We start from the raw sequence: 20,705 nt of genomic DNA on the forward strand, positions 1-20,705 counted from the left end.
GGGGGAGGGGCAGCCCAGAGGGGGAGGGTCAGCCCAGAGGGGGAGGGGCAGCCTAGAGGGGGAGGGGCAGCCTAGAGGGGGAGGGTCAGTCCAGAGGGGGAGGGTCAGCCCAGAGGGGGAGGGTCAGCCCAGAGGGGGAGGGTCAGTCCAGAGCTGAGGAGGAGCTTTGCACGTACAATGCAGGGAAGGCGGTGAACACTGGGTGTGCCTGAGGCTTGCATCCAAGCCTGAGTGAGAAACAGAGCCTGTGGGCACACGTGAGCACGCTCGCCTCCATCCACTGGTTCACTCTCCAAATGGCTGCAACAGCCAGAGCCGGGCTAAGCTGGAACTGCATTTGGGTCTCCATGTGGGCGTAGGGCCCATCCTCCACTGCTTTTCATGGGCCATTAGCAGCAAGCTACATTAGAGCTGGAGCAGCCGGGACCGATGTGGGATGCCGGCGTTGCGAGTGGAGGATTAGTGTGCCGTGCCACAACACCAGTCACAGACGCCATAGGCCACGCACTTGCCCTCCCCCAACTTTCTGTGTGAGAGATGTCCTTCCTGTCCTTGCTTGGTCCCTTTTGCCCCTGGACCCCTGAGATGTCCCTTTTGCGCCAACACTGGAAGTGTGTTTTGGCCAGCTCCCAATCCGGGACGCCCCTGGGTACTTATTGTGCCCGGTGTCAAAGAGGCAAGGGCAGGCGCACTAACACGTGTGGCAGACACTCTCCGGTCGTAGCACAGTCCGTATTCACAAATGTCTCAGTTAAAAAAAAAATAGCCTTGCTTAAGTTGGTTTGTCAAAATCAGAAGCTAGATAAAAGCCATGTTTAATAGATATGCTGATTCAGTGATGACAAAATCCTCAGCCGGTTCTGCTGAGGATAGGGCTTTCTTTCTTTTTATTTATTTTTATTTATTCTTTCTATTTATTTATTTTTTAGTTGGAAAGGCAGATTTCAGAGGACAGAGAGAGAGGTCATCCATCCACTGATGCACTCCCCAAATGACCGCCATGAGCTGCGCTGGAGCCTAAGCCAGGAGCCAGGGGCCTCTTCCGGGTCTCCCACGCGGGTGCAGGGTCCCAAGGCTTTGGGCCGTCCTCCACTGCTTTCCCAGGTCACAGGCAGGAGCTGGATGGGGAGTGGGGCTGCCGGGATTAGAACCTGCGCCCATGAGGGATGCCACAAGACAGAGGATTAGCGAGTTGAGCTGTCACAGCAGCCCCTCCAGCAGGTGTCTTTACAGTCGTTAATATCTAGCACTTCACTCTTACGAGACTGTGTGATTTATCTCAGCACGTGTCATGAATATTCATGGGCCCTCCCTCCTGCAACGGGCGTGACTCTATGTTGTCAGGGATGTTCTCGTGTTCTCACAGCAGACGCCCGCAGGGAGCTTGATGACTCAGACGTCCGGCTGCCGTCTCCGCAGCCCTGCTGTTTGTCCCCATCTATTTGCAAAGCAGAGAACTGCGGATAGACACGGAGTTCCCGTCCAGATTCCTGCAATGGCGGCGAGGTGGAACTCAGCCCGGGTCTCCCACAGGGCAGGCAGGACCCTGTCGTTTGCTGCTCCAGCATCTCCTGCCCCGGCGCCCCCTGCGGCGGCGCCCCTGCCCCGGCGCCCCCTGCCCCGGCGCCCCCTGCCCCGGCGCCCCCTGCCCCGGCACCCCCTGCCCCGGCGCCTCCTGCCCCGGCGCCCCTGCCCCGGCGCCCCCTGCCCCGGCGCCCCCTGCCCCGGCGCCCCCTGCCCCCATTACACCAAACACCCACCCCTTTGTTTGTTCTTGGCATCTTTTTTTTTTTTTAACTAAAGGTGAAACAGTACTTTTTTTTTGAAGATTGATTTATTTATTTGAAAGGCAGAGTTACAGAGGAAGAGATCGACAGATCTTCCATCCACTGGTTCACTCCCCAAATGGCCACAGTGACCAGAGCTGAGCCGGTCGGAAGCCAGGAGCTTCCTCCTGGTCTCCCACACAGGTGCAGGGTCCCAAGGTTTTGGACCATCCTCCACTGTTTTCCCAGGCCACACACCGGTGACGACGTGGGATCACAGAGCAGGTGAGGCTCCTGCTATGGGATTAGCAGGCTGAGGGGAGAGGAGACCCCAGGGGTATCCCCTCGTCCTTCCTGGCCCAGCCATATCCAAGCCGGGAGGGCGCCCTCCCCAGGACGGTGAGACTTCCCACGCCCTCCACGCGTTTTAAGGTGCACCTGCTCGGGATCTTCCCGGGTGTGGTACCCAGCACTCCGCATCGGGCAGGGCGCTCCGAAGAGCGGCAGGGGCCTGGCCTTTCCAGCCCAGGCCTGCCTACGGACAGCTGGCAGATGTGCGGGGAGCGTTGGGGGCATGCAAAGGGAGCATGCTGACTGCAGCTTTTGCAGCTTTCGGATTTGTGGTCCTGCTGCGTTCTACTTCGTTGAATTCTTTGCATTAAAAACATGCTGTTGTGGAAAAGTTGAAAAAGAAGGGAGGGAGAGAAGTACGATTGTATCAAAATTGTATCGCTGAGGGGTGGGTGCTGTGGCATGGCAGAGTAAGCTCCACTTCCCGTGCAGCTCTCTGTGGACACCCCCGGGGAGGGAGCAGAGGCCGCCCGGTGCTCCTGCGGGGAGAGCAAGGCCTGCAAGGGCCACGAGCCCCTTAGTGCCCAGTGCTCCTCCTAAGCACCACGGACAGAACCGCCAGCCCGGCTCAGCCCCTACACCCGCTCGGCCGTTCTGACCCCGCCGCCCCGCTGTGGGTGGGGGCCGGCAGGAAGCACTCTCACGCATTTGCAAAGATTACTGCGTATTTAGCACGGGCAGTCACTATTTCTCAACCTTACACAACAGCCCTGTCCTGTGTATATTGTCACGGTCCAGGACACTTAAAGGGGCTACAATCAGAACATTCGGGATGGTGGCGGGGGCGCAGGGCAGCTGGAGCCTCAGAAGTCTTCTCCCGCTGCAGGAAGTCAGGGGGACGGGGCACAGGTGTCTGGTCTAGACCCAGCTTCCTGGGGGCCTCTGGCCCAGGGCACGGCGTGCATTGCGACAATGCAGGGTGACCAGTGTGCACAGGGCAGCAAGGACGAGGCCGGCCAGCCCCAGGCGGACGAGATTCCCAAATGTGTAGTCCGGGGGGTGCAGGTCTGTGGTCAAGCAGAGGAAGAGAGGCGGTTACCTCTGGACTCTGCCTGGCAGGCCTCCAACCCCAGGATGCAGGTGGGAGTAGGGACCTACTGGAGTGGGGGGCGGCAACTGAGGGAGGAGAGGCTGGGCTGGACCCCTGGGTGTGAGGGAGGAGGCGCTGGACCCCTGGGTCTGAGGGAGGAGGGGCTGGGCTGGACCCCTGGGTGTGAGGGAGGAGGGGCTGGACCCCTGGGTGTGAGGGAAGAGGGGCTGGACCCCTGGGTGTGAGGGAGGAGGGGCTGGGCTGGACCCCTGGGTGTGAGGGAGGAGGGGCTGGGCTGGACCCCTGGGAGTGAGGGAGGAGGGGCTGGGCTGGACCCCCAGATCAAGCCAGGAGAGGTCCTGGCCCCGGGCTAGCTCACCTGCGTGGGCGCGCACCTCCAGCGGCTCACTACGCAGCGACAGCACGTAGGGCCTGTGTGGCGTGTGGTAGTAGCAGCTGTAGGTGCCGGGGGCGTGGGCGCCGGCCAGCGGGAAGTCGGCCCAGGGCTCGGCCGAGTCGCGGTACTGCACCGGGTCCGCCTCGCCGGCGCGGTACAGCGCGAAGCTCATGCCGGGCACGCGGGCCGCGCAGCGCAGGCTCACGGTGGCCCCAGGCGCCACCACGGGCCCGGGCAGCGCCACCAGCGACGGCCGCGGCAGCTGCTCTGTGCGCAAGGAGGGCGCAGGGACTGAGTGCCGGGCGCGCCCCTGCGTCCTCACCCCGCCCCGGGCCCCGTCCCGGGGTCTCACCGGCCACCAGCAGCTCCAGGACGTCGCTGGGCTGCGACCAGACACTCGGTCCCCGGTCTGGCAGCCCGTATCTGCACGTGTAGGCGCCGCCCTGGGCAAGCGTCACCTCCTCCAGGAAGAATTCGTCCAGGTCCGAGGACACGTACACACTCTCTCCGAGCCTGAAGAAGGCGAACCTCCAGGCTGGGCGCGGGGCATGGCACCTCAAGGTCACGTTGATCCCCGGGGTCACCACGGCGGCCGGCTGTGCCGTCAGCCGCGGCTTGGGGTAGGAAGCTGCGGGAACGAACGCATCGCGACCTAGTGCGAGCAGCCAGGACGGGTGGGAGGGGAGGGGAAGTCGGGGAAGGAAGAAGGCCACCTGGCCAGCCTCGGGTCCCTGCTGTGGCGCTGGCTGGAGTCCCGGCAGCTCCACCTCCCATCCAGCTCCGGCTGACACCCGTGGGAAGCAGCAGAGGATGGTCCAAGTGCTTGGGTCCCTGCACCCCTTAACCCAAGTTAAGGCGATGGTTAACACTCCATCAAGCCCCATGAGTTCAACAAAGCAAGTGTTGGGCACAGTGGTGACTTCATCAGGATGCCCGGAGTAGGTGACCAGGGACCACTCCACAAGACGCCCCTCTGGAGGTGCTCCCGGCTGTCAGACTGGGAGGGTGAGCGGGCCGGAAGCCATGCGCATGTCAGTGGAAATGGGACTGGCTAGGCAAGCTGGACTCCAGCCACCCATGCCAGGGCAGGTACGAGGCTCAGACCTGAACCGGAACCCTTAGCGATGGCACGCCACGGGCTACCTCCAGGAGAGACTGAGATGAAGAGGAGGGGAGACCCAGAACAGCAGGGAACTGGGTCCCAGAGGACCAGGTTAGCCTTGCCAGCGCAGGGGGCGGGGAGGGCTATAAACACCCGTGCCTGTGTGAGTGCATGGAAATGTCTGCTAAGAGTTCAGAGGATTATTCAAGGCGCCAGGGAGAGGGCAGAGGCCAGCATCGGGCCTTCCGTGATGTCTGAGTCTTTCAAACCGTGCCTACACATTTCTTTATCATTTCGGATGAAGAGATGGCTGAGAGATGACTCCTGTTCCCACCAGGCAGCTCTCAGCAGAAGTCCGCACGCTGTAGGTGAGGGAGGAGAGCGGGGCAGAGACCCAGAGCTGGGGGGGGACCCCACCTGTGTCAGGGCATGGTCGACACTCCAGGTGCTGGGCCCAGGGCATGTGTCCCTGCACACACAGGGTCCCCGTGAGCTAAGGGTCTCTGAAGGCCGTGTGGTTAATGGGGGACGGGAGCCAGGGCTCTGCACCCCCATGCGAGGATGGCCCGGAGGAGACAGGGAGGAGGGGCAGGTGAGCAGCACGCAGGAGAGCGATGGGTGTCCTGTTACTCACCAGAGGGGGTGGAGGCTGCCTGGCACAGAGGCCCTGGAGAAGGGAGGATTTCTGGTACTTCTCAGAGCACTCCCCACCGCCCACCTAGGACCTCAAACCCTGCTCTCCTGTGCCAACCCCACCCCTGCTCCCCCTCCTCTCCACACACGCCACGCCCGCAGGCCGCACTTTCTTTGAAGATCAGCTCTCCACCGCCTCTGGTCCCAGCCCCACCTCCGCATCTGGGGGTCCGCATGCCCTGCCTCGGGGTCCCTCTACCGCCTCCTCTCCCTGAGGACCCCCGTCTGTGACGCCTGCCCAGCCAGGGCCCCGGGGGCACTCACAGAGGGTCAGCAATCCCAGGGCTCCCACCAGGGCCATGCTGGACAGCTGTCCACTGCAGCTGGCCCGGGCTCGGTTCCCCTTCCAGGAAGTGAGACAGCTTAAGGCCGGCAGGACCCTTGGGGGGAGGGGAGGAAGAAGTTGGGGTTTCCCGGTGGTTGTGTCATAGCCCCGTGATGCAGCAGGAAGCATTGAAACAGGCAACAACCTTACGCTGTTTGTGTGTTTGGTTTTGTTTTTAGATCTCTTTATTTCTAAGAGTGACCGAGAGGGAAAGACAGAGAGCCACCTGCTCACTCCCCAAATGGTTTCAGTGGCCAAGGCTGCGCAGGCTGTCAGGAGCTGCATCCAGGTCTCCCATGGGGGTGCAGGGCACCAGGGCTTCGGGCTTTCCCAGGCCACAAGCGGGGAACGGGATGGGACGTGGAAAAACCAGGACCCCGATGGGATGCCGGCACCGCAGGCTGCATATACTGGCTAACGCCACAGCGCCGGCCCCAACCCTCCTCTCTTCATTCAGTTTCTCCATATGTGTTTTTGAGGTGTCTGCGTGTTATGTGCCAGGCCCTTGTGGCACTGCTCTGGGGCTCACAGAGGGACACACTGCCTAGCCTGACCAAAGGGCGCATGCATGCACAGAGCCTTAAACGGGCTGCGGCAGGACTGCGAGTCGCTCCTCCGCAGGGAGCTCCACGTCGAGAGCAGAGCCCCTGCAGGTAAGCATGCAAGGTCAGACTTGCACCTGAACTCCGTTAGGAAGAAGGCGCCTCTACTTGGGAAGGGAGTCTGCAAGGACTCAGACGGCGGAGCCTCCCGCGCGGGGACTACAACTCCCAGAGGACACCGCCTGCCTCAGGGCGCATGCGTGGACTCGGAGCCCGCCGCCTCTCTGCGCGGGAACTACAACTCCCAGAGTGCCTTGCACCGCCGCGACCAAGATGGCCGGGAGTAAGTGCAGGTTCTGCGGGCGCGCGGGGTCGGAAGGACCCGGGCTTCCCCGGGCAGGGCGGGCGCTGAGACGCGGTGCTCCGCTGCCCGGGGGGCGCCGGGAGCCGTGCCCAGCGGGTCGCGGGCGCCGGGGGCGATGCGGGGGGCTGGAGGTCACCGGGGACAGCCCTCCGTGACCCTCGCTGCCCTGCAGGACTCGCCGCCTTCCTCAGGAACGCCTGGGCCAAGGAGCCGGTGCTGGTCGTGTCCTTCGCCATCGCGGGGCTGGGTGCGTGAGTGTCCCAGCGCGGCCCCCAGCCTCCAAGAGTCAGGATTGTTCTGGAACGTTCCCCAGCCACACGCACCTGTCCTGGGATCTGGAACGTTCCACACACACAGCCGCCCTGGGATCCCGCGGGTCCCCGGCCCCGACCTCATCCCTGTGTCTCTCCACAGCCGTCATTCTGCCCCCGCTCAGCCCCTTCACCAAGTACTCCACCATGATCAACCAGGCCACACCCTACAACTACCCAGGTGAGCGGGAGCCGGCGGTTGGGGTTTGGGGTGTTTGAGGTGTGCGTCTCGTGCCCATGCTCTGGACCTCCGGACCCTCCACCTGTGTGTCTCTGGGCCTGCCCCCTGCCTCCACTCCTCCCTGGCCCCTCACCCCCAGCCCCAGTCCTTCCCTGCCTTCACTCCTCTCGGCCCCCAGTCCCCCCTGCCCCTCACCCCTAGCCCGTCTCCCCTGCCCTCACTCCCCCCCGCCCTCACTCCTGCCCGGCCCCCAGTCCCCCCTGCCCCTCACCCCTAGCCTGTCTCCCCTGCCCTCACTCCTCCAGGGCCCCCAGTCCTCCCTGTTCCTCACCCCTTCTCTGCCCCTCACCCTGGGCTCCTGCAGAGGCGCTGGTCTCAGGGACCCCTCCCGCCCCGCAGTGCCCCTCCGTGACAACGGCAACCTGCCCGATGTGCCCAGCCACCCGCAGGACCCCCAGGGCCCCAGCCTGGAGTGGCTCAAGAAGCTGTGAACGCCTGTGTGGAGACCCCAATAAACCTGCGGAGACCTCCGTACCCATCCGAGTGTGATCTGAGGCTGGGTGGGGGTGGGTCTGTTTATTGGGGGAGGGGTCAGTCAAAGGGTGGGCTGGCCAGGGTCGGGTAGGGCAGCAGCTTGTCAGGCCCCCGAGAAACCCAGCTGGAATCTAGGGCCTCGTCGGTCTCGAAGCCGAAGTCTTCCTCCACCTTAATCTGGGGGTGATGAGGGAGCTGTGAGCAGGGAGGCGCCTGGACCCACGGCCCACCCGCGGCCCCCTCGCCACAGGCAGGGCTCCCAGCCTCGACCGTCCTGCTCCCTCCTGCTCCCACCTGCATTGGGGGTTCTGGGGTCAGCGCTGCCCCTGGCCGTCGCATGTCCCGGGGCGCTCGCCGCCTCCTGCGCCCGCTGGGCCCCTCTCCGGGCGCTGGGCTGCTGGGTTCTGGGGGCACGGGCGTGCTTCCGGGTGGAGACAGCCCCTCCTTGTCTGGAGGCTCATTCTCCGTGTTGCCAGGGGTCGGGGCGTCCGTGCCCTGGCTGCCCTCGTCCTGCGCAGGGAAAGGGGCAGCTGAAGGGGGTGCCCAGGCCCCACTCTCCCTGCACTCCCCACAGCTGGCCTGGAGCTGCCGCGCACCTCTAGCACGATGGTGAACTGGCTTGCCCGGTAGTCGTCCCCGTAGGAGTCCAGCACTTTCATGAGGAACCTGTGTGTGGAGACGACACGGGTGGACACGGCCGGGTGGGGGGCGCCGGCCACAGGGACACAGTCCTTGGGGGGTTTCAGGGTCCAGCAGGGGAGGCGAGTGGCAGCAGGCCAAGTGAGGGGGCAGGGCCAGGCCTGCGTGAGGGGTGAGTGTGGATCAGCCTCAGTTGCCCCCTAGTCCTCCTGCTGCTGGCTGGTGGTGCAGACAGGCAGGACACCTGGATGCCTGGGACCAAAGACCCGGGTCTGGGCTTCCTGAGGGTGGAGCCGTGGTTACGCCGGTACCCGAGAGGTCCGTGTCCGTCCAGGGGGCATGCGGAGTTCAGGGAGGAGCTGTGAGGAGCTGGGCGGCTGGTGGCCTCCAGATCAGGGACGCAGGGACCGTCTGGGCGTGCTTCTACACTGGCCACCAGGGGCAGTGCTGAGCCCAGTGCACCCGGGGACCAAGGTCTGATGCCCCTTCGAATTGAAGCAGCACCCACCCCTGTGCCGAGCGACACCCACCAAGGGTGCCAAGACGGAAAGCCTGGGAAGTCCAGGAGATGGGAGCCAGTGCATGACCAGGATGCCAAGGCAGTGGTGCCTGGAGGTGCCTGTCCTGCAGCAGGTGCAGTGGGGCCCCTCAGCCGGCTTGTTCCTGCTTAATAGCAGAGGGGACACTAAGTGACAGGGCCAGTGCTCAACTGGCATGCTGCAGAGCCTGGTCACACCACGAGGGGCCATCAGCTGAGCCTGGTCACACAGTGGGGCCCTCTGAGCCTGGCACTTGGGACCAGCCTTCACAGCACAGCAGGGGCTGGATCTGGGGCCCAGGTCGCCCCCTTTCCACTCTGCTGCCCTTCGCTCTCTTCCGGTGCCCAGTCCCGTAGGAGGGCCCCCCTGACCTCCCGCCCCGGGGTTACCTGCGCTCCTGCTGTAGCCGCCGGGTGATCCTCTGCACTTGGTGCAGCCTGTTCAAGACCCTCTCGTTCACCTGTGGGCAGCAGGAAGTGGCCGGTGCTGTGGGTCCCCGCCCACCAGAGACTCAGGACGGGTCACAGCCCCTTCCTGGGGCCCCTCTTGGGAGACCCCCTCCTGCAAAGCTTGCTGCCCACTGCAGCAGGCTAGCCTGGCACTCAGTTCCCACCCTTCACCAGTACCTGCACCCCACTCCCCACAGCCTGGTGCACCTGCTATACGCTCAGACCTCCTGCTGGGCCATGCCCCTCACACACACAACACACACACACACACACACAGTGTACCCACGCTGGGCCATGCCCCTCACACACACACTGTCCTCACCCACACTACACCTGCTGGGCCAGTCCCTGTCTCCCCAGCCACAGCAGGAGCTGCAGACAGGTGGTGCTGGCAGTCCCACACCCACCCTGTGCCCACTGACAACACACAGGCCGACTCGCCAAGGCCTGAGTGAGCCGGGACATGAAGCCCACATGAGCACCCTAGACAGGGAATGTGACCGAGCAAGCAGGAACCCGGTGTGGTGGTGACACAGCCAGGTCTCAGAAAGACCCGGGTTCCAGCCCTGGCCCCATCCCTTTTCAGCTGGTGGGCACGGGTAAGTGGCCCTCCCTTCTTCCTGCACGGGTGAAATGGGGGGTGTTAACGGCAACAGCATCCCTGGGCGGGTACCTGGGGGCAGAGGCCCTGATGCCTCCCCAGGGTCTGGGCTTCCAGCCTCTCCCAGAACCCCAACACCACTTCAACCCTCCTGCTCACTTCACAAAAAAGCTGGGGTGTTGGAGGCAGGGTCTTACAGAGGTGACTAAGTTCAAGGAGCATTGGCTGAAAGACCTGATCCAGCAAGCCGACCTTACGCGGGGAGACCGACATGGGGAGAGGGCCAAGGCAGGGCTCAGGTGCAGCCCAAGAGCCACAGGACGCCCAGGATGACAGGGAGCTGCGGCAGAGGCCCGGGAAGAGGCGCATCTTTGCTGGCCCAAATGGTGTGCACCCCAGTATTCCCAGTTTGAAACGCCTCAGTTGCGCCTTCTGACGCGCAAGAAGGGGGAAAAACAAAAAACCAACAGGTGCGCCTGCCTCCTGCTCCATCCTCACCCTCGCCACGGAAGGGCCTGCAGAACCGCCAGCCCTCCCCGGGCACAGGAGGCAGGGGAGCCTGGAGCCGTCCTGGAGGCCCCCGGCGGAGAAGGGGGCGCACCCCACGCTCCGCCAGCAAGGGCGCCCAAGCTAACGCGCGCAGGAGGGACGCACCTGCTCGATCTCCCGGCAGCGCCGCCCCAGCGCCTGGTACTTCCTGCGGTTCAGCTCCCGCTGGCGCCGCCGCCGGCCCCGGGCCGCCTCCTCCTCTTCATCTCGCTCCCGGAGCCCCGAGCCGCCCAGGCCGCCGGACACGAACTCCACCTCCGTCTCCAGCTCGCTCTCCAGGATGTGGCCCCCGAAGAGCGGGGGCAGCGCCAGCTCCGAGCCCGGAGGCGCCGAGAACTCCTCGAAGCCCACGGCTGCCATGGTCCTGGAGGGTCGGGGACGGGGTGTGGGGGCTCAGGGAGGACCCCAGCGCGCTCCCGTCCCTCGGGCCAAGGGCCCCGGCGCAGCCGCCCCGTACCCACGCGCACCCCGCGGGGCCTCCGGGACTGCACGCCTCACCCCTCTCGCTGCTCCAGCTCCATGTCTGCCCGGCTCCGGGCGCCCCCGCCTCCTGGGGGGCTGTCGCGTGCTCCTGGCGGGTCTGGCGCCTACGGCCCCCTGCGCCCCATGCCCACCCACCGCCACCCCGAGGCGCGCCCCCCAAGGCCCGGCTCTGGCGTCCGAGACTCCCGTCGCCGCCCGCTCGTCCCGCCGCTGCCGTCCACCCTCGGCGATGCCCCGCCTCGGCAGCCTCGCGGTCTCGTCCACGCACGGCCCGCGGGAGCCCACCGATGCCCCGGCCACCACCGGCTCGTCTGCGGACACACCGGGGCTGCGCCCGAGCGCACGTCCCAATAAAGTTGTTGTTGCAAACGCGGTCGGGGCGGCGGCCAATCAGAACGCAGCTCGGCTTCCGCGGCCGGCGCGGGTGTGGGACGTCATCCGGGAGCGCCGGCCACTCCGGGGGAAGCTCCGCTGGCTAGGAACGGTCGATCCGGGAGGCAGGTGAGGGTGATGGCGGGGCGTGGAGGGCGGGAGGCCGCGTGCGAGGACACAGGCGGCCCTTCGGGGACTCCCTCCCCGGCGAGGGGGTGTCACCCTGTCCCAGCCGGGGCTGCAGCTCTGATGGACGGCGTCCTTAACCAGGGGGTCCCGCAGAGTCTGGGGCGCGGGTCAGCAAGGCTGCCTGCTGAGGTCTGGGTGGACAGCAGTGGGTCCCCCAGGTGCAGGGAGAGGTGCAGGCCACCTTAACCAGGGAGTCCCCCAGTATCCTGGGCGCGGGTCAGCAAGGCTGCCTGCTGTAATGTGCAGGTGCAGTGGGGGGTGCGGGCCTGGGGCTGGCCACGATGGGGCAGAGCCGCCCTAGGCAGCTGGGTACAGTACCGGTCCGCACCAGGAAGGGGGTGGCTCAGCAAATCAGAGCTGCAGCTAGGATCCCCCCACACCACCCCCGCAGCCAGGAGAGTGAGGGCTTCCTTGAAGGGGCCGGGGTGAGGTAGGACGGGCCAGGTCCTCGCTTGCCAGGTGTGAGGGCACCCGCCTTCCCCAGCAGGCCCCAGGATGTCTCTGGCCGATGAGCTCCTGGCTGACCTGGAAGAGGCGGCTGAGGAGGAAGAGGGAGGAAGTTATGGGGAGGAAGAGGAGGAACCGACCATCGAGGATGTGCAGGAGGACACGCAGCTGGACCTCTCGGGAGATTCAGTCAAGAGCATCGCCAAGCTATGGGACAGCAAGATGGTGAGAGAGGACTGCCCTGGGGATGAGCCAGGGTGAGCGGAGCTCCCCGAGGGGGAGATGGGGCGGTGGCCGCTGGCTGTGTGGGAAAGCTCCGGCTCTGAGCCCGCTCTGCTTGCCCGGCAGTTCGCCGAGATCATGATGAAGATCGAAGAGTACATCAGCAAGCAAGCCCAGGCGGCCGAAGGTGCTGTCCCTCCCGGGCCCCGCCGCGGTGCCCCTTGGCTCTGTCCCTCCTCCTGCTTCTTGCTTCCCGCTGGGTCCTGGAGCTCGTGTTGCTGTCTGCTTTTAAAAGATGTGTTTATTCATCTGAAAGGCAGAGCTGCAGAGAGAGAGAAACAGATCTTGCATCTGCTGGTTCACTGCCCAGTGGGCACAATGGCCACCAAGGCTGGGTCAGACCAAAGCCAGGAGCCAGGAGCTTCCTCCATGTCTCCCACGCGGGGGCAGGGCCCGAGCACTGGGACCCTCCTCTGCTGCCTTGCCAGGCGCAGCAGCCGGGACGGGAACCCACACTCGGGCAGGGTGCTGGTCCTGCAGGTGCTGGCTTGCCACACTGTGCCACAAGGCTGGCCCCCCTGTTGTGTTTGTCCAGAAAGGAAACTTCACTGCTTGGAGGACTTGGTAAAGATATTAGCTGTAAAAAGAAATATACAGTTACTCAGTTCCTACCTAAAAATCTGCCCTCTCCCAAGCTGAGGGCCCACTGGGTCTCCTGGGGAAGACGCAGGTCCACCCTGGGGAAGGCTGTCCTGGTTCCGCCGCCTTCTTCCTTTTATCATGGCAGTGTTGGGGGCTCTTGGGCTGCACCCTCTGGCAACAGGGAACGGGGGGATGTGGTCAGAGGGACTGGGATGCCAGCTGCTTCATCTAGTGTTCCTTGCCTAGGTCCGCACTGTCAGCTGTGTTGGGCTTTAGTATAGGCGGCTGGCTGGGCCCAGGCAGTTATTGGAGGTGGTTACTGCAGGCGGACTGGCAGGTTCTGCCTCTGGGACCCCTGAGCTGGATCCCGGAGCCAAGCAGAGGGGAAGGGGAACAGCTGAGCTCTGGGCCCAGGAGCTATGCTGAGGCGCTTCTGCGTTCAGAGTCGAAAGCAGGTTGAGTCAGACAGGGTCACACCTAGTATCCACGGTTGGAGGACAGGACGGCGCACAGCATCTCAAAGTCAGGTGACCCACAGGTGCCAGGAGGCACCTGCCCCTCTCAGAACATGAGCCAGATGTAGTTCACAGGCACTGAGGTTTGGGGCCCCGAGCACCCCTCACCATCAACTCCCAGGCCTTGGCTGTGGCCTCCCAGCCTCTCCCCTGCCCCCTCCTATTTCCCCAGGGGTGGGGCCAGGGAGGGCACACTCGAAGTAAGCGCCCCACCCCGCTGTGTCCCCCACAGTAATGGGACCCGTGGAGGCAGCCCCCGAGTACCGCGTCATCGTCGATGCCAACAACCTCACAGTGGAGATTGAGAACGAGCTGAGTGAGTGCCCGGCACCCCTGTCCCCCGACATAGCTGCCCCTGCCCCCCCACACACACACGAGGGAGGGACAGCGCCCTTCCAGTCGCAGCCTCCACAGGCCGGGAGTTGTCATGCAGTTTGCAGCTGGGAAATGCCGTGTCCCGTGCTGGCTCCTGAGGGCTGAGTTACGGCTGAGGGGGGCTTGGATGCCACAGGAGGAAGGGGAGGTGGGTCCCGGGAGAGAGTCGTCGTCAGCCAGCGTCCCTGCCTTCCCCTGTAGACATTATTCACAAGTTCATCCGGGATAAGTACTCTAAGAGGTTCCCCGAGCTGGAGTCCCTGGTGCCCAACGCGCTGGATTATATCCGCACGGTGAAGGTGGGTGCAGCCGGTGGGGCTGGGGCCAGGGGAGCTGGTGGGTGCAGCTGGTGGGGCTGGGGCCAGGGGAGCTGGTGGGTGCAGTGCAGCAGGGCTGGGGCTGGGGGGAGCTGGTTTGCTCTGACTGTCAAGGTAGATGCATCGTGGCGAGGCTGGGGTCCGGGGGAGCTGGTGGGTGCAGCGTGGCGGGGCTGGGGTTCGGAGGAGCGTGGTGCAACACGGTGGAGCTGGGAGCCAGGAGGAACTGGCTTGCTCTGACCCTGGGGCTGTGGCTGTGGCTTACCGGGTTAAGTACCAGCTACTCATCCATCTCAGAAGCAGTAGCGTCCCTGGACTGCCTGTGAGGGGAAGCCAGATCTTCCTTTCCAATACGTCAGCAGACATCAAAGGAAAGGGTTGTGAGTTCTGGACACATGGGGGCTGGCACCGTGGTGGCTCCCTCCGGAGGCAGGTGGCAGCAATGCAGAGACTTGGGGCAGCCCCCAGCCCACTGAGACCTGAGATCAGGAGAAAGTGGGGGTGAGGCTGGGTCACATGCACCTTTGAGGTTCAGATCTCAGGAGAGAGCCGCGGACAAACTGGTGACACACCCCGCATGTGCCCATGAGACTGTTGTAGGAGGTGTGTTTCGCCAGGGGCACTCCGGGGCAGAGGGTCGGGTTTTGCTGGGTCAGCAGTGTTGCTTTGGCCTGCCCTGGAAGAGCCGTGTGGAGCTGCCCGGCCCTGCTCGGTCCCCACGTGTGTGTCACTTTCCTCTTGCCCCCAGGAGCTGGGCAACAGCCTGGACAAGTGCAAGAACAACGAGAACCTGCAGCAGATCCTCACCAACGCCACCATCATGGTCGTCAGCGTCACCGCCTCCACCACCCAGGGGTGCGTAGACTGTGGGAGGGGGGCAGCTGTAGGGCGCACGGCAGCCCCACAGCGTAGCCAGGAGGGCTGGGGTCCCCCCGCAGGCAGCAGCTGTCGGAGGAAGAGCTGGAGCGGCTGGAGGAGGCGTGTGACATGGCACTGGAACTGAACGCCTCCAAGCACCGCATCTACGAGTACGTGGAGTCCCGAATGTCCTTCATCGCGCCCAACCTGTCCATCATCATCGGGGCGTCCACGGCCGCCAAGATCATGGGTGAGGCCCGGGTCGTGCGGTCTCAGGGCGTGGGGGTGGGGACCCTGAACCTGTCTCTGTGTGCGTGGAGACGGGAGCCCAGAGGGAGGCCCTGGGTCCACCGCAAGCGAGGAGGAGGGAGGAGGCAGGGATGGCCATGGGGCTGTGGGCGAGCAGAGCTGTGAGGAGGAGGCAGGGATGGCCATGGGGCTGTGGGCGAGCAGAGCTGTGAGGAGGAGGGGGGAGGCAGGGCACCACGGGGCTGTGGGCAAGCAGAGCTGTGGGGAGGAGGAGGGAGGAGGCAGGGCAGGCGGAATTGCGGCATGCCACAGCCCTGAGCAGGACCCGCCCTCTGGGTTCTTGAAGAAGGTGGGGACCCCGATTCTGGCCGAGTCCTAGTGTTAACTGGGGGCTCCTCCCCGGGCCCCGCTCGGGCACACGGGCTGCAGCGAGAGCCACTCTCCCACCGCGGGGCTCCAGGGCCCACGTGTGAAGGTGCACAGGCTGGAGGCGCCTTCCTTTCCTTGACCCCCTTCTCCTGCCACCACAGGCGTAGCCGGCGGCCTGACCAACCTCTCCAAGATGCCCGCCTGCAACATCATGCTGCTGGGTGCCCAGCGCAAGACGCTGTCGGGCTTCTCGTCCACCTCTGTGCTGCCACACACCGGCTACATCTACCACAGTGACATCGTGCAGTCCCTGCCTCCGGTGAGCCCCCCTGCACGGCCGCCGGCCGCAGCCTCAAGGAGGGTGGCCCTAGCGTGCCCTGCCGACCAGTACAACCTCCTCTCACCCGGGCCCATCTCGGCCTCTAGCCGGATGCTCGCCCCAGCCCCGGCTGTGAGGTCACTCCCGCACGGCCAGCCCTCCAGATCCCAGGTCTACATGTTGGGCACTTGCAGGCCCCCAGTGGGCAGTGGGGGCAGAACCACATGCCTCCTGGCATCCCAAGGGCCCAGTCTCTGTCGTGGGTCACACACATGTCCTCATGGCACTGCCCAACCCCAGTGATGCAGACGGTGCACTCCTTGGGGGCCCTGCACCCCACGCATTGCAGTAGCACGGGAGCCACCTCAGGAGCACGCAGGCCGGCAGGGACCACCCCACAGTGCACCGTGGCAGGTGACATCTCCCCCATGCTGGCGGCCCTGGTCCTTACTGGCATCTGAGAGGAGTGGAAGCTGGAGCTCGGAGCACTGCCACATCCCCCGGGCTTTCAGCTCCCTGCGGCCGTCCTGTGGTGGGAGGACAAATGGGACAGATGGCTTGGCCTTGTCCTTGGGCGTTGGCTCCGGCCCTCCTGTGGACGGTGCTTCCTGGCCCTGAGCCTCACCCTGCCTTCACTGTCCCCTGGTCCTCTACCACCAGGGAGCCCACAGGTTGCCCCAAATCGGCAGGCACTACCCGCCTCCCGCCGCCTGGCCCACCGCTGCCAGAAGTCAGGTCTCCACTGAGGCAGCTGGTGCTGCCTCCTTTCTGTGAAATGTAGAGGCTGGTGGGACCAGGGGACACCGCCCACAGGGCTGTTGGGTGCAGCCCCCTTGGTGGGCAGAGGCTGCATGGCCGTGGCCACACCTCCGTCCCTCACAGACTCTGCCCACCCCTTCCCTGGCTGCAGGATCTGCGGCGGAAAGCGGCCCGGCTGGTGGCCGCCAAGTGCACGCTGGCCGCCCGCGTGGACAGTTTCCACGAGAGCACGGAGGGCAAGGTGAGGGCCTGGGCAGCCCGTTGCTGCGTGAAGCTGGGCAAGACCAGTTGTCCCTTTCCTGCTGTGTCAGTCGCTAGGGCGACAGGGGTCCCCCTCCCCCTCCCAAGGCGTGTCCTTTGCTGTCCCACAGGTCAGAGATGCGAACGGGCCACACAGGCTGTCACCCTGGCTGCCTGGTCCTCAGCTTGTGGCCCCTCCCATGGCCAGAGCCTGTCAGGCAGTGGCAGGTCCCCAGCCCCGGGTCAGGGACCCCGAGACCCCATGACACCCTCCCCACCCTCACCCTGTGAACCTTGTGAGGTGGCATGTTCAGGTCTGGGGTGTGGTTTTGCCTGCCATGCCACCACCAGCTGGAGGTGCCGTCCTGGGTGCTGCTTTGTTCCCAGCCTGGCCTGGCAGTGTTCTGGCATCTAGCTGCCCCCACCCCCATTCATGCATTCATGTGTTCACACACGCTAGCGTGGGCACACACAGCCCCACCTCCCTGGAGGTCTGGGCCCTGAGACAGTGGGAGCTGGGGGCAGCGCGGTGGGCACGTCCTCCATGGCCCCGGGTGATGGGTGGGTGGGCTGCAGGTGCAGCCGCCCCAGCACCCCCTGTTCCCACCAGGTGGGCTACGAGCTGAAGGATGAGATAGAGCGCAAGTTCGACAAATGGCAGGAGCCGCCCCCCGTGAAGCAGGTGAAGCCGCTGCCCGCGCCCCTGGATGGGCAGCGCAAGAAGCGAGGCGGCCGCAGGTGAGGGCCCGGGCACGGCACGCAGGGGGGCTCGGAGCAGGAGAGGCGGGAGCTCTCTGCCCATGCCGCACCCCTACCCACCCACCCAGGTACCGCAAGATGAAGGAGCGCCTGGGGCTGACGGAGATCCGGAAGCAGGCCAACCGCATGAGCTTCGGCGAGGTCAGCCCTGCTCCTCACCCCGAATCCCGCCCCTCTGCCTCCTGCTGTCCCCCAGGGCCACCTGGGATCCTCACACAGGGCTGCCTGGACCCATCATCACCTGGGGCTGAAGCCCAGCCCCCTGACTGGCCTCCCTGCCCCCAGATCGAGGAGGACGCGTACCAGGAGGATCTGGGCTTCAGCCTGGGCCACCTGGGCAAGTCCGGCAGCGGGCGCGTGCGACAGACGCAGGTGAACGAAGCCACCAAGGCCAGGATCTCCAAGACCCTGCAGGTATGGGCCGGGCCGGGCTGCCCGCTGCAGGCCAGGACCCAGGGGCACCCAGTCACCGGCTCTCCTCTCACAGTAGACCCTGCAGGTATGGGCCAGGCTGCCTGCTGCAGGCCAGGCCCCAGGGGCACCCAGTCACCCGCTCCCCTCCCTCCCACAGCGGACCCTGCAGAAGCAGAGTGTGGTGTATGGCGGCAAGTCCACCATCCGGGACCGTACATCGGGGACTGCCTCCAGCGTGGCCTTCACCCCTCTGCAGGTACTGCCCTGAGCCTTGGCGGGCCCTGGAAGACAAGGGCCAGATGGGGTCTTTCAGCCAGGACCACAGACTGGCTTGCAGCCGGGAGGGGTGGGGGGGTCTGAGTTACTCCCTGTGTTACCTGGAGCAGGTGACTGCCCTCTCCAGGCCATGGTGGCTGTGGTCACATCATGGCCACCCTTGAGAAGGCTGGTCTGCTGGGCTTGGGTTTCACAGCTGGCCGTGTGTCCTCAGCAGGGCGAGATCCCCGGGCTCCCTTGCCCAGCCCCTGAGCGGCCAGGCCCAGCAGGACCAGATCTCTCCTGGCAGGAGGGGCTCTGGGGAGCCCGGGGAAGCCGCCCACCCACCATTGTCTCCTCTCGCTGCACCTCTGCCAGGGCCTAGAGATTGTGAATCCTCAGGCGGCTGAGAAGAAGGTGGCCGAGGCCAACCAGAAGTACTTCTCCAGCATGGCTGAGTTCCTCAAGGTCAAGGGCGAGAAGAGTGGCATCCTGTCCACCTGAGGGGTCTGTGCAACCAGGTGGCTGCCCGCGGAAGGGACAGAGCCCTGGCCCTCCTGGAGGGACTGGGAAAGGGCCTGGACCAAGAGGTTGGGGTGGCCGGGGCGAGGACTGTCCAGGCAGTGCCGGCCTCCCCAGGCCTGGATCGCCACCCGCACAGGCCCGGGAGCATGTACTGTACCCAGCGTTTTTTACTCTAGCCTCAGGTGGTGTTGGGGGGACAGGTACAATTAAAGCATATTACAAGGATGTGGCCCCAAGAGCATGCTGTATCAGACCCTGGAGCCCTGAAGGCAGCCGTGCAGGGGGCTCTGGGTGGGAACTGGGGCCCCAACAGGGCACGTCTGGGCTCAACCCAGCTCTGCTGCCACCTCCTCCCCAGAACCTAGGAGCATGTGGACTGGGATACCTCGAGCAGGTGCCCATAGAGGAGCCCAGATGCCTGGGGAGGAGGAAGCAAGAGCAGGTGGCACTGGTGTGCCCAGGGCCCAGTGACCCCATGTGGGGAGAGGCGGTGCCGAGCCCAGGGCCAGGGCCTCCCCTCCCTCACAGCCCCAGTCCTTGGGCACCTTCCCTTGGGCTGAGGGGAACAGGGCTCAGACAGCAAGGGGACAGGGGGCAGTGAGGGTGGGCTGGAGTGTACCCCCACCCCACCCCACCCACCCACCCTACAGGATCCCCTGACCGGCCAGCTCTGGGCTTCTAGTCACCCTGGAGATTGGGCAAAGGCAGGAGGTAGCCCCCACTGCCCTCGGCTCCTGCTCTATGGCCCCCGAGGCCTCCGAACTCTGGGTGCACCTCAGGGTGTCCCTCGGCCCTATGGGCCTCACCAGCCAGGACCTCCTCGGCTCATCGACGTGGGTCAGCTGGGGAGGGGCCATGGTTCCATTCCTCCTCTGGCCAAGTGTGGAGGGCTTTTGCCATGGGACTGGGAGCTGCATGGGTATGGCCCCCCACCATGGCGGCCAGGCCTCAGGCGAGGGCCACCCCGGCTTGGAGCTTGTCAAGGAAGGCAGTGTCCGGAGCTAAACCCTGCCTTCCATGCGCGGGGATCCTACATGGGCGCCGGTTCGTGTGCAGGCTGCTCTGCTTCCCACCTAGCTCCCTGCCTGTGGCCTGGGAAAGCAGTCGACGGCGCAAGGCCTTGGGACCCTGCACCCGTGTGGGAGACCGAGAAGAGGCTCCTGGCTTCGGATCAGATCAGTGGACGGAAGAACTTTCCTGTCTCTCCTCTCTGTAAATCTGCCATTGCAATAAAAATTTGAAGAAAAAAAAGAAAAGGCGGTGTCTGGACCCCCAGAACCCTCGCCACCCTGCTGCACCGGGTCGGGGGAGCCGCTCAGGAGCAAGGGCGCCCCACGAGGCTGGAGCAGCTGCGGGCATCTCAGCCCGACCCTCCTCTGGACCAAGCCGCCCGGCTCAGCGGCAGCTGCCTGCGCTTCCCTTCCTGGCTTCCTTCGGCAGGTGCGGAGCTGCACAAGTGTGCCACAAGGCCTACCTGGCCGGGACGCCATGAGGGACGGGGCACCTGCCAGGACACCCTCTGTCACTCGCTCCCTGAGCAGGCACCGCCTCCTCGCCGCGCTATTGGCCAGGCTGAGGTGAGTGACCACAAACAAGACCAACGACGCAAGGAGGAAGAGCTCCCTCACCTGGCTCCGCCCCCCGGCCCAGCGGCTGTTCCGATTGGCGCTTGGCACCGCTCGGCCCCACCCTTTGCTTTGAAGGCCCCTGTCCGTCTCTCCTTAGTTACGCGGCCTTTAACGCCCCCTTCTCCATGCCTTCCTCCGCTTTCCCCGCCCACTTCCGAAGCCAGCCAATGGCTTCAGAGCAGAGAGGCATCCCGCAGCCAATGAAAACTTGACGGGCGACTTCCCGCCCCTCATCAGCCTAGCTCCGCCCCCTGGCCAATCGGCTTAGAACAGGGGGGTGGGTACAGCCAATCAGCACGACCCAGGCCTCCTGATGGACGCGCGGGTCCTCGCGCTGGCGTGTTGTGCCCTGAGGCGGGAGGAGGAGGCGGGGCGGCGGAGAGAACCTGAGCCAA

At 65.0% G+C, this 20,705-nt stretch overlaps 4 protein-coding genes across 7 annotated transcripts; 2 read left to right on the forward strand and 2 right to left on the reverse strand.

Moving 5' to 3' along the window:
• Nucleotides 1–2,151: 2,151 nt before the first annotated feature.
• LOC121154951 (osteoclast-associated immunoglobulin-like receptor) lies at nt 2,152–5,701 on the reverse strand. Of its 2 annotated transcripts, XM_040978119.1 has the most exons (6): nt 5,604–5,701; nt 5,281–5,313; nt 3,897–4,172; nt 3,527–3,811; nt 2,963–3,124; nt 2,152–2,673 (listed from the first exon to the last, which is right to left on the reverse strand). In XM_040978119.1, the coding sequence occupies exons 1-5, from the start codon at nt 5,638–5,640 to the stop codon at nt 2,976–2,978; spliced, it is 780 nt and encodes a 259-aa protein (XP_040834053.1). In that variant the 5' UTR covers nt 5,641–5,701; the 3' UTR covers nt 2,152–2,673; nt 2,963–2,975. The 2 variants fall into 2 exon arrangements, with proteins under 2 accessions (XP_040834053.1, XP_040834054.1); XM_040978120.1 differs by lacking the exon at nt 5,281–5,313 and having other exon boundaries at nt 5,604–5,700.
• Nucleotides 5,702–6,462: 761 nt separating this feature from the next.
• On the forward strand, nt 6,463–7,596 carry NDUFA3 (NADH:ubiquinone oxidoreductase subunit A3). The gene is made up of 4 exons (XM_040978128.1): nt 6,463–6,549; nt 6,743–6,817; nt 6,985–7,062; nt 7,462–7,596. The coding sequence occupies exons 1-4, from the start codon at nt 6,540–6,542 to the stop codon at nt 7,551–7,553; spliced, it is 255 nt and encodes an 84-aa protein (XP_040834062.1). The 5' UTR covers nt 6,463–6,539; the 3' UTR covers nt 7,554–7,596.
• A 34-nt stretch (nt 7,597–7,630) lies between these two features.
• Nucleotides 7,631–10,965, reverse strand: TFPT (TCF3 fusion partner). Of its 2 annotated transcripts, none has more exons than XM_040978118.1 (6): nt 10,872–10,965; nt 10,479–10,737; nt 9,164–9,234; nt 8,193–8,262; nt 7,891–8,106; nt 7,631–7,773 (listed from the first exon to the last, which is right to left on the reverse strand). In XM_040978118.1, the coding sequence occupies exons 1-6, from the start codon at nt 10,892–10,894 to the stop codon at nt 7,654–7,656; spliced, it is 759 nt and encodes a 252-aa protein (XP_040834052.1). In that variant the 5' UTR covers nt 10,895–10,965; the 3' UTR covers nt 7,631–7,653. The 2 variants fall into 2 exon arrangements, with proteins under 2 accessions (XP_040834052.1, XP_040834051.1); XM_040978117.1 differs by having other exon boundaries at nt 7,831–8,106.
• A 316-nt stretch (nt 10,966–11,281) lies between these two features.
• On the forward strand, nt 11,282–18,901 carry PRPF31 (pre-mRNA processing factor 31). Of its 2 annotated transcripts, none has more exons than XM_040978088.1 (14): nt 11,282–11,357; nt 11,902–12,089; nt 12,213–12,273; nt 13,476–13,559; nt 13,820–13,917; nt 14,684–14,790; nt 14,874–15,043; nt 15,573–15,730; nt 16,641–16,730; nt 17,340–17,467; nt 17,557–17,629; nt 17,774–17,902; nt 18,060–18,158; nt 18,536–18,901. In XM_040978088.1, the coding sequence occupies exons 2-14, from the start codon at nt 11,913–11,915 to the stop codon at nt 18,659–18,661; spliced, it is 1,500 nt and encodes a 499-aa protein (XP_040834022.1). In that variant the 5' UTR covers nt 11,282–11,357; nt 11,902–11,912; the 3' UTR covers nt 18,662–18,901. The 2 variants fall into 2 exon arrangements, with proteins under 2 accessions (XP_040834022.1, XP_040834023.1); XM_040978089.1 differs by having other exon boundaries at nt 11,314–11,357; nt 11,905–12,089.
• Nucleotides 18,902–20,705: the final 1,804 nt, after the last annotated feature.

Source organism: Ochotona curzoniae, unplaced genomic scaffold (genome assembly GCF_017591425.1).
Source record: "Ochotona curzoniae isolate NIBS_2020 unplaced genomic scaffold, NIBS_Ocur_1.0 contig_2861, whole genome shotgun sequence".
Taxonomy (NCBI): Eukaryota; Metazoa; Chordata; class Mammalia; order Lagomorpha; family Ochotonidae; genus Ochotona; species Ochotona curzoniae.

Coding starts and splice junctions, on each gene's coding strand:
- LOC121154951 (XM_040978119.1), bottom strand. CDS start 5,640: ATGGCCCTGGTGGGAGCCCTGGGATTGCTGACCCTCT. Junction 3,812..3,896: donor CCTGGAGCTGCTGGTGGCCG/GTGAGACCCCGG, acceptor CCTTGCGCACAG/AGCAGCTGCCGCGGCCGTCG. Junction 3,125..3,526: donor GGAGGTGCGCGCCCACGCAG/GTGAGCTAGCCC, acceptor GCTTGACCACAG/ACCTGCACCCCCCGGACTAC.
- NDUFA3 (XM_040978128.1), top strand. Junction 6,818..6,984: donor CTTCGCCATCGCGGGGCTGG/GTGCGTGAGTGT, acceptor GTCTCTCCACAG/CCGTCATTCTGCCCCCGCTC. Junction 7,063..7,461: donor CACACCCTACAACTACCCAG/GTGAGCGGGAGC, acceptor CCCGCCCCGCAG/TGCCCCTCCGTGACAACGGC.
- TFPT (XM_040978117.1), bottom strand. CDS start 10,894: ATGGAGCTGGAGCAGCGAGAGGG. Junction 9,235..10,478: donor GCTGCCGGGAGATCGAGCAG/GTGCGTCCCTCC, acceptor TGCTGCCCACAG/GTGAACGAGAGGGTCTTGAA. Junction 7,774..7,830: donor CTGCCTGTGGCGAGGGGGCC/GCGGGTGGGCCG, acceptor CATCACCCCCAG/ATTAAGGTGGAGGAAGACTT.
- PRPF31 (XM_040978088.1), top strand. CDS start 11,913: ATGTCTCTGGCCGATGAGCTCCTGGCTGACCTGGAAGAGGCGGCTGAG. Junction 12,274..13,475: donor GCAAGCCCAGGCGGCCGAAG/GTGCTGTCCCTC, acceptor TGTCCCCCACAG/TAATGGGACCCGTGGAGGCA. Junction 14,791..14,873: donor ACCGCCTCCACCACCCAGGG/GTGCGTAGACTG, acceptor GTCCCCCCGCAG/GCAGCAGCTGTCGGAGGAAG.